This window comes from Nicotiana tomentosiformis, chromosome 6 (assembly GCF_000390325.3).
Source record: "Nicotiana tomentosiformis chromosome 6, ASM39032v3, whole genome shotgun sequence".
In the NCBI taxonomy this organism is placed as follows: Eukaryota; Viridiplantae; Streptophyta; class Magnoliopsida; order Solanales; family Solanaceae; genus Nicotiana; species Nicotiana tomentosiformis.
The window spans coordinates 45,521,406-45,540,060 of NC_090817.1; the positions used below are offsets into that span (position 1 = coordinate 45,521,406).

The window sequence follows — 18,655 nt, forward strand, 5'->3', positions numbered from 1 at the left end:
TGCCATGTTGCTCATGTTCATAATCAATGAACTTAAGTCCTTGACATAATCCCTCATTGTGCTGCTTTATTTCAAATGTCGCAGCCATTCTCTAGCAATTCAAGACGAATTTCTTGTAAAGAACTGTCCCATCAATTCCTTCTTTAACATATCTAAAGTTTCAATCTTGTACAAGCTAGTACTTTCCACTTTTGAACCTGTGTCCACCACTGCACCTTTGCATCATCGTTCAAGTACATAGTTGTACATAGTTGTACATAGTTGTGATGGTCACCTTTTCTTCGACTAGCACATGAGAAGCATGGAAATACTACTATATATTCCAAAGGAAAATTTTCAAATCCTTGGCACTCATCGCGCCACCATAAGCCTTTGGTTCATCGATCTTCACTTTGGCACAATACTTACCTCTAGGGGCAATAGCACTTAAAGCCGTTTGAAGTATGAGCACCTCTAAATGCAAATCTTCCTCCTTCTTGCGTATCGACTCAATTTCTGCCTTGTCATCATTTTGAGACTCAGTGTAATCTACCTCTACATGTGCCATTCTCATAAATACAAATACCAACTCACCCGATTTAGGAATCTTCACTTTGGTACGATCCTCACCTTTAGAGACAGTAACACTTAAAGCAATTAGAAGTAGGAGCACCTCTAAATGCAGATCTTCCTTGTCCTTGCGTATGGACTCATTTTACTCATTAGCAGCATTTTGAGAGCATAATATGCCTCTAGACGTGCCATTCTTGCAAAGACAAAGATCAACTCACCGACTCATGCACTTGCCCGATGAGCGCCTCCAACTGCTCCACCCTTCATTCCACCAACCATTTTTCTCGTATGCTACAGTAACCACTATGCTTTAATCCTAGTTGTCATAGGGTTAATCTTTCTAAGGCCGAGGTTCACCTTCATGCGGCAAAGCCTTCCCTAACATTAGCGAAATTTTAGTGCTTCTAAATTTAACTTAGTTTTAGGCACCGAATTAATAAAACATAAAGCAAATACGAGAAAATCCAAACCTTTGTATTAATTTTAAAATATACAAAAAAATTCTCACTTGCTCATGACCACATACTTGGCAAAGAACAAAAGTCATTCTAAGCCAACACTAAGACTCGCCCAAGCCAAGCCCTAGCTCCTTACGAACAATTGTTAGAAACCCTCACATACTAGCTTCATTTTTATGAAATTTTCTAACGAACTTCCCGTACAAATCTGACTATGTCAAGGGCATACCTTTATTGCACATGTGACAACCTTTAGCACTTGATGGTACAAGAACACATGTCATCTACAACTTATGCCACTTGTCAGGCTAAAGGCTAATTAGTTTCTAACATTTAATTCATACCCCTAACTACTTAGGCCATTCTTCCCATGAATTACAAGGCTACAAAGATAACGCAATGGTTACAAGCAGTTACAAAATAAAAATAATTGCACAACTGCTCCAATGTGCGCTGCATGTGTGTGTGCGGTGATCAACTGTTGTGCACCCAAGGTTGGCTTTTCACGCAGCCTTGGCATCTTGATACTTTCGGCTACCAATTTCATGATCGCACGCCCATAGTCCATGATTTTCTGCACATGCCATCGCCAGTACCCCTTGCACCTGCCTTGACCGAGTTTTAGCTTGCATTATGCTAACTCTTGTTTCACCCGTGATATTGCCTTTTTTTTTCTCAGCCAGCCTTGCCTTAGCTTTGCTTAGCCTTTTCCATCTGCTCGCCTTGATTTGTCATAGCTTAGCCCGACCTTGGCACCTGTCACACGGTAGAGGTCCTATGTTAATGATGTCTGGCACCGATGCCATGCCATGATGCCTTCACTTGCCCATATTGTCTTGTCAAGACCTTGCCAAGTATGTATTACCTCCCTCAAGACCTTGGCCTATACTACATAGGTCATTCCTCCCACGAATTACAAGGCTACAAATATAACACAATGGCTACAAGCAGTTACAAAATAAAAGAAATTGCCCGACCACTTCCACGTGCGTATGTTGCTCAACTGTTGTGCACCCAAGGCTACTTTGCGCCCAACCTTGACATCTTGACACTGCCTTCCGCCAATTCCATGCTCGCACGCCCATAGTTCATGATTTCTCGCACATGCCATCTCCAATACCCTCGCACCTGCCTTGGTCGAGGTTCAACTTGCATTGTGCCAACTCTTGTTTCATCCATGATATTGCCTATTTTTTGCCTCAGCTAGCCTTGCCTTAGCTTTCCTTAGCCTTTTCTATTAGCTCGCCTTGATTTGTCATAGCTTAGCCCTACCTTGGCACATGTCACACGCTAGAGTGCCTATGTCAATGATGTCTGGCACCTATGCCATGCCATGGCGCCTTCACTTGCACACACTGCCTTGTCAAGCCCTTGCTAAGTACGTCTTTCCTCCCTCAAGAACTTGGGCTCATACTTGCACGCATCCAACTTCATGCTTTGGTGTCATCCGACACACCTTGGCTTTGCACTTGCGACCCTTTTGTCCCACATGTTTATTTCACCCGCACATATGCTAATGACAAGTCCATCATGCCAAATCCTTGCCAGTCATGTCATGTCCAATTTCAAAGAGCTATGCCCCTAACACACTAGGCCTCCCCCAAAACATAAAGTGTGTGACTGACAATTAGGGATTAGTTTGACAGATTCACACATTTTCTCCCTTTATTTATCAAGGATTAGTTAGGGCTGCCCATACTTTGGTAAATACCGAAGTATCGTATCGCCATAAAAATTATAAAAATTTTATATCGATATTTTGGTATTCGATGTGCATTTTAGAAAAAACCTTGCTATTCGATACGGCATTCGATATTTATAAATAAAAAAATTAAAATATCAATTACCATAAAAACAAGCTAATTACATGTACACTTTATATATATACCTATATATATATATATATATATATATATATATATATATATATATATATATATAGGTATATTATGTGCTCTTCGGCTTTGAAAATATGGTTTAACCATATTTGATGTTGACTGTTATCTTTCAATCTTACATATAATTGAATAAAGATTCAGATAATATTTAATCTAGTAGAACATTCAAGTACAAATGATGTGATTGTTTCTATTTGGAATTATATGTTTGGACATAGTATATTTTTACCTCGCATTTCCAATTATTTGTCCATAGACAGTTTTGGCTTTTTATTGCAAAATTGCACGAAGGCCTAGATACAGCAACCAGGCAAGCAAAGTCATGTAGTAATGCCTTTTTTGGCTCAATTGATTTTAGTCTAAATTGAACAACCACAGTTACCAATTTATCGTATAATATATTGCCAAAACCAAACTTATAAATACCGAACCATACCAAATTAATTGGGTATGGTAATGATATTGTGTTTTAAAAATCGAATACAAATTATTGTACTGAAGGTTTTAAAAACCGTGCCATACGGTATCATGGACACCCTCAGGGATTAGTATTCATTCAATGTAGGTATTAGATAATACCCTCTCATGCGTGGCCCTCTCACTTGTAGGCAGTGAGACTTGAACCTGACTCGGTTACAAAGTAAAAAAGTGAAATTTAGGCTTAGTTAAACTTAAAAAGCTAATTCAAAGTTGTTGTTGTTATTATTATTATTATTATTATTTTAAAATTAAAAAAATTCGATACTCGAGGGAGGGGGTTGGTATGACGTAAACGAGTTCGGAACCAAAATGATGTCTTTTTGTTTAAAGTACCAAAATAGATAAAAAAAAAATATCCGGTGACCTTTTTATATGTTGCGCATGAAATTCATGCCCTATACCTTAACAGCACGTTCGTCTGTTAAGGTATAGCACATCAATTTCATGTGCCATTGTTTACTCGTAAAACGGTACAGTTGAATTTATACGTAGTTTATAGACAAGTGAATCGATTTGATCCTAAAATGATAAATGAATTAGACAAAAATATAAGACTTAGCGTTAAAATTGAGATAAGATAATAGAGATCTTGAGCCCGGGAAGAGAGCTTTCGGAGGCAGTAAGAACAATATAAATAAACAAGAAAGTAAAATATTATTGAGCTTTGAATAGAATAAAGTGTATGCTTGTCAGAAAATTCGTCACCCTACAATGATGGTAGAGCTCATTATTTATAATTGCACCTAGGGAACAAGGTCCTAGGATCAAGACCCTCTTAAATGACAATTATGAGGGCCATTGAAGAATGTGTAACGGTAGGCAGTAAATGCCTTATTCTCTGTAACGGATCATGTTAATACTACAGAATATTCTTCATTAAATGCTACCGGGTGGTAGGCATTTATTTCGCCTTTATGAATATCAATCTCTCCGATAACAAGCGAAATCAAAGCCTTCGGGTCCGACTGTCTTCTGTCTTTGGCTCCACGTGTCGCTTACTCATGCGAACATTAAATATGAACATATTTTATCCTATACAGATAGTCCCCCCTGCTTTCCGGTGGCATAACTTTGTGTTATCGAAAAGTTGGTAGAGATACCTTTTTCGGCGGAAAATTCTCTGACCCCCCTCTGGCGGTTGATTAGACGCACGTCTCTCCGCATTTAATGCTCCAAACACGCGTCATCCCATGATTCAGCACCACTTTTGCCGGTTATCGAGGTAATTATGATCACGATTTTAGCCGCATATTCATTTACTTATACGCATCAAACTTCTTCATTTACACTTCATAATTTTCCAAACTTTCTCAAACTCTCTTTACTCACTTTGCATTTGTCTTCAATTTTCTCTAACCTTCTTCTTCAGAGAAAACCTTTTCCTTCCTTCTAATAAAAATGGCTTCTTCTTCCAAAAACCCTAGTTCCTCAAAGAAGAAAGGTAAAGCTGATGGTGCTACTCCTCATACGGTGAGCACCATCATCCCAAGAAGTCTTGTCACAACTAAAGATTTCAAAGAGAAGTATCCTTCCGCTAACCCTCGTACGTGGGCTGTTGGCGTGTACCCTTCTTTTATCTGTCCTTCCAGTATTTCTGCCGTGAAGAACGACTGTCATTGCCATGATTTAGACATTATCGCTCCTGATCTGGCGGAGCGGATAACCTTACCCAAGAAGGGTTTCACATATTTTTACATGTATCCCTTCACTTTGGGGCCATTCTCTTTGAGTGGGGAGCTTGACTCCGTTATTGTGGAGTTCATCATCCGTTACCAGGTATGCCTAGCACAAGTAAGTCCTTCTGTGTGGAGGACATTCGCTTGTCATCGGCGTCTGTGCCAGGAAACGAGAGAAGAGCTAACCCTAGCTCGATTAATGAACCTTTATTCCCCAAATAATTTTCGCGGGGGAATGATAAATTTGAGCAAAAGTGGCCACCATGCTCAGCTAGCTAGCATGGATGATGACAACGACCGTGGATGGATGGAACGGTTCATTGAAGTTTCCACCAGGGACATCATTTCGGCCACGGCTTCATCCTTTCCGGAATTGTGGAACCATACTCGTAAGTTCATCTCTTGTCTCTTCTTGTAGTTAAAGATCACCCCGTGTTGTTACTGATTCCTCTTCTTTCACTTGTTTCAGCAACTCAGTGGGTTCCACCGAGGGTTGAAGACTTGGACTAGTGGATCCAAAATATTTTGGACGTTACTACGCTCGAGACCCGTACGTGGAAAGAACTAGCCCTTAAATATGGGTGGAAGGCCAAAAATCATGGTAAGTTGAACTCATCTTGTTTTTTCCTTTCGTATAAGAAATTTGATTAACCTCTTTCTCTTGTTGAATTCAGGTATACCTCAGGGTTCAGTTGTTGTCCCCGAGGAAGACGTTTTGGCTGATCTTGCTGATGCGGCGAGGTTGCTGCAGGAGGCTTTCACTTGGACAGGTGTAGTCGGTCCTTCTTCCAGCGCAAGTGCTTCTTCTCTGAGTCCCCCGGCAGGATAACAAGCAACCAAAAAGACGACGCTCCTCCGCGGTCGGAGGAAAGAACAAAAAGGCAGAATGCAGCGTCTGAGCTATCCTCGAATGTCGTGGAGATGAGTGTCGCGCCCGAGCCAGTTCCTGAAACCGTGGTGATTGACGATGATGGGGAAGCCAGTGATGAGGAGGCTTCTCTACATAGAAGACGACGACCTTCATCAGCTCAACAGAATGCTCAATCTGTTGAGCTAGTTACACCAACCAAGGACGATGCCTTCTTTGAAGGATCTTAAAAGATATTTGTCAAGTCCTCTGTTATTGTTAAAACCGGAGGAAGGTGATCAACTACTGATTTACTTAGTGGTCTCGGAGGTAGCGGAAGTGTTGTTTTAGTCTGAGAGGGCGAAGGTACGCAATCTCCTATTTATTATGTAAGTAAAATTTTGACGAGAGCAGAAACTCGCTGCCCATATCTGAAAAAATTAGCCTTAGCCCTCGTAGTCGTTGCTCAAAAGCTAAGTATTTATTTTCAATGTCACCCGATAGTTGTGGTGACCACGTTTACCCTGCGGAATATTCTTCATAAACATGAACTCTCAGGTAGGCTGGCCAAGTGGGCCAACTAAATGAGTGAATTTGACATAGAATATAAACCAAGGACTGCGATTAAGTCACAAGTTTTAGCCGACTTTGTGGCCAATTTTAGTCCGGTACTTTTACCTTTGGCTACTAAAGAAGCAGTAATGGTGTCAGAATCAACATCAGGAGTTTGGACCTTGTTCATAGACGGAGATTCCAATGTGAAGGGGTCCCGGCTCGGCATAGTGTTAACCACGCCCTCGGGAGAAACCCTAAGGCAGGCCATAAGAATTGTTCCTCTGACTAACAATGAAGCAGAGTATGAAGCTTTGATTGAAGGGCTGGAATTGGCCCGGGGACTGGACTCTGAGGTCATAGAAATCAAATGTGACTATCAAATGGTGGTAAATCAAGTCTACGGGATCTTCGAAGCTAAAGAGGAACGCATGCAGCAATACGTAATGAAAGTCCAGGCTCTGCTCGCTCGGTTCTGGGAATGGTCAATTATGCATATCCTGAGGGAGGAGAATGTGGAAGCAGATGCGCTAGACAATCTTGGATCATCCACAGATATGAAGGGATCAGACTCTAGTACGGTCGTACATCTTACGCATTCGGTATTGAACGCGGATAGCTATTACGTGGTAAACACGACCAATTTGGTCTGGGGCTGGAGAAACGAGATCATTGCTATCTCAAGCACAAAAAATTCCCTGAAGATCCTAAGGCATCTCAGGTGCTGCGCACTAAAGCAGCTCGATACAGCTTCAAGGGTGGTCAATTGTATAGAAGATCTTTCCAAGGCCCGTTGGCCCGATGTTTGGGAGCCTCCAAAGCTAATTATGTTATGCGAGATATCCACGAAGAGATCTACGAAAATCACTCAGGCGCGGATTCCTTGGTGTTAAAATTAATTAGGGCAGGATACTACTGGCCCCGGATGGAACAAGACGCCAAAGCTTATGTTCAAAAGTGTGATAAATGTCAACGCTACGCACTGTTGGTACATCAATCGGCAGAGCCGCTGCATTTAGTTTTGTTACCATGGCCATTCATGAAGTGGGGGATGGATATTGTCGGACCACTACCACCGGCCCCCGATAAGGTATGATTTCTTTTGATTTTAACTGGCTATTTTTCTAAGTGGGTCGAAGCACCTCCTTATCAGAAGATTGGCGAACGTGAAGTGGCAGATTTCTTGTAGGAAAATATAATTTGCAGATTTGGGATATCAAAAGAGATAGCCTGCGACAACGGACCACAATTTATAGGCACAAAGGTCACAAAGTTCCTTGAAGATTTGAAAATCAAAAGGATCACATCATCACCTTATCATCCGAGTGCAAACCGTCAAGCAGAATCAACAAACAAGGTGATTATACAAAATCTCAAGAAGAGATTGAAAGCAACTAAAGGTAAATGGCCCGAAGAGCTGCCAGGAGTACTGTAGGTGTACCGAACAATGGCCAAATCAAGCATAAGGGAGACTCTTTTCTCTCTTGTGTATGGAGCAGAAGCCCTGATCCTGGTCTAAGTAGGAGAGCCTACCCTAAGATATTTCCAGGCAAATGAAGAAACAAACAATGAAGCAATGTTGGTCAATTTGGAGTTGCTCGATGAACGCAGGGACTTGGCGCATATAAGGATGATAACCCAAAAGCAGAGAATAGAAAGACATTACAATCGAAGAGCCAATTTCCATTATTGGAGACTTGGTTTTAAGGAAAGTAACTCGGAACACCCGGGAGCTCAATGCGGGGAAGCCGAGTCCAACATGGGAAGGCCCCTGTCGGGTTTCAGCTGTCACCGGAAAAGGGTCATACGAGTTAGAAAATCAAGATGGAAAAAAGTTGCCAAGCAACTGGAATGTGGCACACCCCAAGAGATACAATTGCTGATGAACTTCGCCTATACTGAAAATATATGCTGCAATCTTTTTCTCTTCATCCAATTTTTGTCCCAATTAGGTTTTTCTGGCAAGGTTTTTAACGAGGTAGCAATAGAAATCATACTACGAAGGAAGCTTCAGCAGCAGAAATAATGACAAGGCATGCAAGCAAAGAATCACTATGAAGATGTTAGATAGTCTTTTGCTCGGTAGCAAAGTTCCCACCGAAAAGTAAAGTTTGCTATCGAGCAAAGATTACCCGACCATTCGCAAGTGCAAGCCACTGGGGACTGTTAGATAATGTTTGGCTCTATAGCATAAATTCCTAAGGGGAAGTGAAGTTTGCTATCGAACTGAAGATTATCTAGCAATTCACTAGTGGAATCCATGAAGATGTAAAGCTTCCAATGTTCAAATTTGCATTCTTCACATTCGAACACGGGGGGGAGGGGGGAGGGGGGGGGTTGATATGAGGATATAGAAATAATAATTGTCACATCGATCGGAATACGAAACCCGAAAACTTAGTTGTATCATCGGGATCGGGGACTGCGCGACCGGCCACGTAGAAACAAGTCGTACAAGTTAGCCACAAGAAATGGCAATTTCTTTTTAGCATAAAAAATGTTTATGTACTTTTGAAAATGGAAGGAATAAAGTAAAGTCCTTTTATTTCTATTTTGTTTCTTGTCTGAACGATGAATTGATTTTATCATTTGAAAGTTAAACAAGTACTTCAAATGCTAGTGCCATAATGAACATGAAACGTCCTCTTCAAGAGCACCGTAAACATAAGAGGGCCATCTCTTATGAAACCCTCACATTAAAGGGTTGATTTCGGAAGAACCTATTCCCCGAATCCAAATACTACCGGGGAAAAATACAACCGAAGCCTCGTATATCTCGGCGCAAAAAACTTACGAGAATACTTAAACAAAAAGGACGCAAAGAGCAAAACTTGCACAAATACTTAAGCGAAAAGTATGCAAAGAGAAAAACTCGCACGATATTTGAACTAAAAAGTGCTTCTATTCACAATAAATGTGCCAAACAGCACAACTACAAAAAAAATTAGAAAGAAAGGGAAAAAAATCTAATCTACTGCATCTCCGAAACTCGGAGGAAGAGAAGCATTTGCACCCCCAGAGGAAGTGGGAGGATCCGCTGCCAGCTCAATACCTTGGCCTTTATCATTTTAGCCTTTAGCATCATCACCTTCCCGTTCTTCTTCAGTTCCCGAGAACTCAGAACCGGAATCAAAAGAGTCGATAGCATCAGGTCGGGCCAGAAGACCCTTTTTGGCAATTGAATCCAACTCATAGGCCTTAGCGATTTCGGCATCAAAGTCAATGACACCCGCATTGGCCTCTTCCAAGGTTTTTCTCCTCATGTTGTACATAGCATATTTTTTCAACAACGAGGGAAGCCTCTCGGCGCTGAAGTTCTTCTTTAAGCCGGTCAACCTCGGTTGAAAGGTTATCTCATGTGAATCTAACTTACTGGAGGCTGACATCAAGGTCGCGGATAGTGGAGCTGAAAATTCTATTATGCTCGATGGTCCTCTTATGCTTCTCCTCCAACCGGGCACACTTTGCCTCGACATCAGTAACTTCTTCAGTTTTGGAGTTTAAGGCTGCCTCCAAATTTCTCAACCTTTCAGCGGAAGTAGCCTCACAATTAGTTGCAGCAAGAACGGCATTATGGACTTCAACCCATGTAGCCTTAGTTTCTTCAAATTGTGCCCTTAACGGGGTAACCTCCTAGCTACGGGTCACTAATTCTTGCTCGCTTTGCTAAACCGAGCATGCTGACACTCCAGCGTCCATTCAAAGTTGTTCTTCTTTTTGAGGAGTGCAAAGAAATGATGGCATTTTTTCGAAGATCGGGAAATGAATATGCTCACAGTGGCGAGTCTCCCCGCCAGCCTTTGAACCTCTTTTATGCTTGATAGCTAGTTCGGGATGTCTTTGATGGCTTTAATATTATCGGGGTTAACCTCAATCCCCCTTTGCGACACAAGGAATCCCAGGAACTTATCGGAACTGAGCCTGAATGCATACTTTTTAGGGTTAAGCTTCATGTTGTGCTTCCTTAATATGTCAAAGATCTCTTGCTGGTGTTTAAGATGATCACATGCATTCAAAGACTTAACCAGTATATTATCTATATAAACTTTCATAGTTTTCCCTATTTGATTTTCAAACATTTTGTTTACGAGCCATTAATAAGTGGCTCCGGCGTTCTTTAGCCCGAAAGGCATCACATTGTAACAATATGTGCCAATGTTCGTTACGAACGAAGTTTTTTCCTTATCCTCCGGGTTCATCTTGATTTGGATGTACCCGGAGTAAGCGTCGAGGAAACTCATTAACTCGTGCCCGGTCGTCGCATCAATCATTTGATCAATGTTTGACAATGGGAACGAGTCTTTTGGGCACGCCTTATTCAAATCCTTATAGTCTACCTATATGCAAAACTTATTATTCTTCTTTGGAACTACTACTACGTTAGCTAGCCAGTCATGATACTTTACCTCTCAGATTTAACCAATATCAAGCAAGCGAGTTACCTCTTCTTTGACGAATTTATTCCTGACCTCGGCAGTAGGACATTTCTTTTATCTTACCGGAGGGATGTTAGGATCTAGGATTAGTTTATGCACGGTCACTTCTGGTGGGATACCTGTCATATCCGGAAGCGACCATGCAAAAACATCGACATTAAATTTAAGGAATTTGATAAATCCAGACCTGAGCTCGGGGTATAGTCTTGTCCCCAAGTGGAACTTCCTCTCCAAGAATTTTTCTAACAATGCAACTTGTTCAAGTTATTCCGCCTTGGATTTTATTGCATCCATTTCCTTTGGTACCTGAAAATATCTTGGTACCTGATAGGATTCTAATGACTCTTCCCCCAGGTTGACTTCGCTCGGCTTGGGAGCAGGTGTCGGTTCCTGTAATTGCTATACTGCATGCTCCTTCCTTTTTCTATTAGAAACGGATATTGCATTCATCTTCCTTGCTGCTAGTTGGTTGCCTTTTATTTGTTTAATTCCCTAAGGTGTTGGGAATTTCAACAACTAGTGATATGTTGATGACACAACCTTTATCTCGTACAACCATGGTCTCCCTAGGATAATATTATAGCCCATATCTCCATCCACCACTTCGAAAAGGGTCGTCTTCATCACTCCCTCGGCATTCGTGGGCAGCAGGATCTCTCCTCAGGTTGTCACACTTGCTAGGTTGAACCCGGCGAGGAGTTTTGTGGTCAGAATGATGCTTCCGGTGAGCTTGGCTTGCTCCAACACTCTCCATTGGATGATGTTGGCCGAACTTCCTGGGTCTACCAGAACACGTTTAATTTTCAAATCTAAGACATCTAAAGAGATTACCAATGCATCATTGTGCGGCAGCAGCAGTCCATATGCTTCTTCCTCCATGAAAGTAATGTCGTCCTCAGCGACTTCCCGGAGTCTCTTGCTGTGGGTCACTGACACCTTCGTCTTTTTCACTATCGAGAATGTCACCCCATTAATCTTGTTCCCCCCGAAAATCATGTTGATTATCAAGCACGGGGGATTTTCTCCTTCTTTTAAAGGTTCTGCATTATCACGATTGCGGCCATAGTTGTTTTTAGCCCGGTCACTTAAAAACTCTCTGAGATGACCGTTTTTCAGTAATGTTGCCACCTCTTCGTGCAGATGCCGACAGTCCCCTGTATGGTGACCATTGGTCCCATGATATTCGCACCACAAATTAGGATCCTTTTGGCTGGGATTGGATCTCATTATCTTCAGGAACCGTGCCTCTTTGATGTTCTTTATAGCCGACACCAGCTCCACCACACTGACATTAAAGTTGTACCCAGAAATCCTGGGATAGGAGGAATCTCGAGAACCCAATGTCTCATTATCCTACAATGACCTATTATTCCGGTCGCGATCGGTTCTCCTGTTGGTAGCAAATCTATCTGTCAACCGAAAACCTTTACCGCATCCTTCGGCCCGTTCATAGGGAAGAAATTGACCTCTTGAAGACCGTCGATCTCAGTCGAAATCATCTATTGACTTCTCTTTATTCTTCTCCCGGTCTCGACCCTTGGTTGATGTCGAGAAACCGAGCTGATCATCCTCAATTCTTATCTTTGATTCGTACTGGTTGTGAACATCAGCCCATGTTGTTGCCTGGAATTCGAGCAGACTTTCCTTCAATTTTCGAGAAGCATCAAAACTCCTCGGATTCAGACCTTTAGTGAATGCTTCAGCTGCCCATTTGTCTGGTACGGTCGGTAGCAGCATCATTTCCTTCTAGAATCTGGTCACGAACTCCCGCAGCAATTCAGACTCTCCTTGTGCAATCCTGAATATGTCGGCCTTTCGGGCCTATATCTTTCTAGCCCCGGCATGGGCCTTAATGAAAGAGTCTGCGAGCATCTCAAAGGAATCTATGGAATGCTCGGGCAAGAGTGAATACCATGTCAGGGCCCCCTTCGTGAGGGTCTCTCTGAATTTATTCAATAAGACCAACTCGATCTCGTGCGGAGCCAAATCGTTCCCCTTCACGGTCGCTGTATAGTGGTGATATGCTCCTGAGGATCCGAAGTCCCATCATACTTTGGCGCATCTGGAATTTTGAACCGTTTTGGGATCAACTCTGATGCCACGCTTGGTTTGAACGGCAGTTGGGTGTACTTCTTCGAGTCCGGTCTTTTCAATACTGGTGGTGCGCCCAAAATTTGATCCATTCAGGCATTTATTTCTCTCATAAACCGCATGATTTTGGTTTTAAAGGGACTATTTTCATTATTATTGCCGGAACCGCTAGCTTTCCCCCTGGCCCTACCAAAACCGGCTTTGCCCCTCAGGGTGTTGTTATCGACCCTTTGCATTGTTTGATTTGCCGAAGCACCGAGGGGAACTGGACCTCGTCCATTCGCGTTGTTGAAAGCACCTGACAATGCCTGCCTTAATTTCGTCATGACATGATCCTACCGCGAGAGATGGCCCATAATGGCCTTTTGTTGTTCCCTCAGGATCCTTACTGTTTCAACGACGTGCTCGTCTTCAGCACCATTAGGAGTTGCCTCTCGAACATGTCATGGATACTGTCCACCATGAACTGGCGTGGCCTCATCCCCCTCGTTGCGGGTATTGCTGATGGAATCTTCATGCTGAGGCTGATTCCCTGGGCCTCAACGTTGTATGTGATGTTGACATCGTTATCTGCCATTTTTAATGATTTTTTCTAAGAACAAAGAATCAAACAAGTTAGTAATAGCTGCAGGGATCAATTCAATTACACAACTGTCTAAGCCCCACGGTGGGCGCCAAACTGTTTACCCGTAAAACAGTACAATTAAATTTATATGTGGTTTATAGACAAGTGAATCAATTTGATCCTAAAATGATAAATGAATTAGACAAAAATGTAAGACTTAGCGTTAAAATCGAGATAAGATAATAAAGATCTTGAAACCGGGAACAGAGCTTCCAGAGGCAGTAAGAATAATATAAATAAGCAAGAAAGTAAAATGTTATTGAGCTTTGAATAGAATAAAGTGTATGCTTGTCAGAAAATTCGTCCTCCTACAATGATGGTAGAGCTCATTATTTATAGTTGCACCTAGGTAACAAGGTCCTAAGATCAAGCCCCTCTTAAATGAAAATTATGAGGGCTATTGAAGAATGTGTAACGGTAGGCAGTAAATGCCTTATTCTCTATAACGGACCGTTTACTTAATACTACATGATATTCTTCATTAAATGCTATTGGGTGGTAGGAATTTATTTCGGCTTTATGAATATCATTTTCTCTGATAACAAGCGAGATCATTGCATTCGGTCCTGACTGTCTTCTGTCTTCGGCTCCACGTGTCGCTTTCTCATGCAAACATTAAATATGAACATATTTTATCCTATACAGCTATACCTATTAATTGTCTGACTCACAATAATTGGTGGGTATAGCGCATGTAATTCATGTGCTATACTTATAGCGCATATAATAAATGTGTTATACCCACCAATTATTGTACCCTCGCACTGAATATTTGCTTACTTAAGGACCAGCATTCCTTTTTCAAAATTTCATTCCAAAAAAATCATTCTTCAGCATCCTTTGTATTTTGCTTACTCATTCCGAAATATTTGCTTACTCAATTTTTTCTACATTTTGCTATAATGTTTAAAGAGCAAAAAATTGAGGTTGCATTATATTGAGGGGTGAGGTTGTCGTGGAGAATAACTCAACAATGTATTATTAAGTTTCCATTCACGTTGGAGTACGATAGATTGGTATCTTTGATTTGTAAAAGAATGAGTGTGAGTAAACGTTCGGGTGATATTAAGGTAACCGAAAGATATCCATATTCTCTTAGTCCGCAAAGGGTTGCTTGTTATGTTGAGTTTAACATCAAAAAATGATGAAACTCTGAAAGATTTTTTGAGGACTGCGGATGAACATCAGGAACTTCTTGTGATAAAAATGTTGGAAATGTACGTCAAGTCTGAAGACGTCCGCAATATTGAGGTTCCACAAAATAGAGATAACCTTCAATCATCTAGTGGTGTTTTTGGAGCAGTTTTGTCCGAACAGGTTCCGTTTGAAAGAGTCTGGCCAAATCTAAACTTATCTCCACGGGCGAATGAGGAGTGAGGACATAACTTCTCCCCAAGTTTACATAATTAACACGCCGAGTGGTAAATTTTAATTTTCCTTGTTGTAGTATGATTTTTTTATGTATCATATTCGTACTAACACTCATATCTTCCAAAGGGGGTACCGGCTAGATATGAATTTTACAAGCTATGAACCAACCAACAGTTGGAATATGCCCGAATTTGGTGGTTTGGATCATGCTGGTCCATCCGCGAGTCATCAACAACTCGATAATGTGCATCATGGGCTATCAAGAGATTATGAATTGTAAGTTAAGAGATAAAGTTAATATATAATATTGGGATGACATTGAGAAACTCATTATTTTATTGGTTTTGTAGTGAAAACGAGCAACATGATGGTCTTGTCCTTACTCAGTTACCCGAAGACGATATATTTAATCAGGATCTGGCAGATGCACAGAGTCAGGAAGATGATAGTGATTATGACAATAATGTTGATGAGTCTTGAGATGATACACCCTTCCCTGATGAGGGCGATGATGATGAGGAAACGCGCTTTACTGATGAGAATGAGAATGAGCAACCTGATTTGACGAGGGAGCATGATGCCACAAATGAGCATGCTCCATATATGCAGACTCCACCAACTGTTAGACCCAGAGTGTACGAGTCCCATGTGCCCTTTCATTCAAGGGAGATTCCCTACCTTGATCAGTTGCCCGGTATGCCAGATGTGGATGCCCTCATAAGGGATCTTGATGACATTCGTACAGCAATGTGGGATGAATCTAGACCAACGGAGTTGTCAATGAATATGACTTTTTCTGATAAAGCGCGCCTTAGTAGGGCGGTGCAAATTTACAGCATAAAACACTGTCGTGAGATCGAGGTTCATGAGTCATCTACTCAAGTATATAAGGTTATTTGTCGTAAATGGTTTCAAGGTTATAAGTGGATGTTGCGTGCGAGAAAATTAAAAACAAATATGTGGATGATGGGGAAATACATTGGCAACCACACTTGTGATATGGACACATTCAACAGGAATCGATTTAACTTGAATGTTGACTTGATTTCCCTTATCTTGATTCCATACATTGAATCGTCCAGAAGGTACAAGATTAAAGAGTGTATAACATCTGTCCACCAGGTATATGACTATACCATTACCAAAAGAAAGGCATTTCTCGGGCGTAAACATGCGTTTGAGATTGTTTATGGTAATTAGGATAAGTCATTTGCCACTCTACCTAGGTACATGGCTGCTTTGCAACACTTTAACCCCGGGACTGTTGTTGAATGGAAGCTTGAGCTTTGATAATGTTATCACCTGCAGAAGCGAAATAAAACTAGCGACATCTCTCATGGTGCCCATGGAAGCCCTGCACGGCTGCCTATAAAGGTAGGCTAGAACTGCTACACCACAATTGTACGTAGGTAACTCATCTAGACTCTCCAGATGATGCAAAAATCGCAAGCTAATAAGGTTTCCCGAAGTGTTCAGGAAAAGAATACCACCAAACATCATCAATAGCAACAACCTCGTATGTCGCTCAATAGCCTCTACCGGTGAGTCATACGTGATCTCCGCGTGCAGCACCTCCAGATGCTGCCTAACTGGCGACAACTGCAATCGACTAGCACCACTCATAGCAGTTGGCTTCGCAGGCTGGAAACCGGTGATTCTCTGCAACATATGTAGACACTCGTCTCTCGTATAATCCCTAAGAGTTTATGGGTAGCTGATAGCCATACCATCAACGGGTAACCCGAATAGAACCTCCACGTCATGTAGCATGATGGTAGCCTCGCCGATAGGTAGATAAAATGTGTGAGTCTCCGATCTCCACCACTCTATCATAGACGTGATCAGGGGCCAGTCGAACTACAACCGACCAATCTATATAATCTGGTAAAACCCCGTCCACTGAAGACATGTAACTATACGGGGATGAAGTGGGTAGTCCCTAATGAACTCCCAAAGATCGTCTATACGTCTGGGGTGGAAGGTCTGGGACAACAACTGTCCATCCCATATGTGTGAAGACCTATGGCCACCTTGGAGCAACATTAGCTCTAGAACAGCAGGTCCAGGATGCATTGGCGGAGGATCCATGACGATGTGTGTAAATTGAATAATATTAATTAAATTATTTTTCTCTTTAATTGTTTAACATCTTTAAATATATTGTGATATTTTTTATATTAATATTTAATCGATAAATTTTTTATATTATTACTTAGGTTGATAAATAAAATATTTATTTATATGTTAGTTTCTTAGATTATTCGACTAAAATTTGGCAGGGTTTTGTTTGAACTATCAACTTTTTTTCAAATGTTTTTGGGTTATAAGAAAATTTATATTTAATTTTCTAAACTAATCTAGATATTTTTAATAATTATTCATATAAAAAATACTATTAAAAAATTTTTGTGTTCATAACGATTTATGTCTTAATTTAATACTGTTAAACAAATAAAAACGACACAATCTCTTTTACGTACTGTTAATTTTTTAACAATCTTATTCCTGATTAAAATAATACTAAATACTTAATTTGTTTTACTATTTGATATTATTTTTAAAACTTTACTATTAAGTATTTATTTCATTCATAATGATTTGTATGTTAATTTTTATATTTTACACAAAAGTCCGGCAGCGTCTCTTATTGCCAACTAATTATTTTATGATTCATATCTAATTTTTTATTGTTATCTAATAATACATTTACTATACACTTAATAATTGATTAAAATTTGATCCATAATTGAATACTCTAAACGAGTTAGTTAATGAGGACACGTTATTTTTATTCTACACTAAATAATACTAAAGAACACTAAAGGCACACTATTCTAAATGGCCATAAATAACATCAACTAACATAAATTAAAATTTATTATCAGTTCTACTATATTAACGGGCACTATATAACACTAAAAGGCACTATATAATGCTAAAGGGTACTAAATAACACTAAAGTCACATATTATTCACAGTAAACATATAATAATATGTACAACTATAAAAATAGTATACATATAACACTGATTATTCAACAAAGGAACAATATACAATTTTCATAATTGTTTGCACAGAAATAAACTAATCCGGATAAAAAACATAAAAATAAATTTCACAAAACAATCACAAAAGCATAAAATATAGTAGTAACAACTAATTACTCAATTATATACATGACTTACACTAAAAAATTGATTCGGAATACTTCTTTTTGATTTTTTTGAATGGAGAAAGAATGAATATTTGACCACCGAATCGGAAAATAAAAGAGTTCCACTACACGACAACGCCTTGAATCGAGTGTTAGATCGCTAAAACAATCACGGGACAAGATTTCGGGGGAGGGGTGGGCTCCAATGGAGTTTTTAGCTTTTAAAAATAGGGTGACCCTTTTTTTGAGTTCTGTCGTAAAGAAGGAGGCTAGCCTATTTTAAAAAGGTATTGCGCATATATTAGATGTACTATGCCTATCTGTCTTTTCGCATTCAGGTATAGCGCATCTAATATATGCGCTATACCAAAACTTTGACCGCCTTTTGAAAATCAGGTATAGCGCATGAAATTGATGCGCTATACCTTAACGGACAAATGTGTCGTTAAGGTATAGTGCATGAATTTTCATGTGCTATATATAAAAAGGTTACCAAATATATCTTTTTGGGAATT

At 40.4% G+C, this 18,655-nt stretch overlaps 2 protein-coding genes across 2 annotated transcripts; one reads left to right on the forward strand and one right to left on the reverse strand.

Moving 5' to 3' along the window:
• The first annotated feature begins 6,495 nt into the window (after positions 1-6,495).
• On the forward strand, positions 6,496-8,489 carry LOC138893915 (uncharacterized). The gene is made up of 2 exons (XM_070178581.1): positions 6,496-7,039; positions 8,416-8,489. Exons 1-2 carry the CDS (start codon positions 6,496-6,498, stop codon positions 8,487-8,489), a joined length of 618 nt encoding a protein of 205 aa, XP_070034682.1.
• Positions 8,490-11,559: 3,070 nt separating this feature from the next.
• Positions 11,560-13,567, reverse strand: LOC138893916 (uncharacterized). The gene is made up of 2 exons (XM_070178582.1): positions 13,380-13,567; positions 11,560-12,211 (listed from the first exon to the last, which is right to left on the reverse strand). The coding sequence occupies exons 1-2, from the start codon at positions 13,565-13,567 to the stop codon at positions 11,560-11,562; spliced, it is 840 nt and encodes a 279-aa protein (XP_070034683.1).
• Between the last annotated feature and the right edge of the window lie 5,088 nt (positions 13,568-18,655).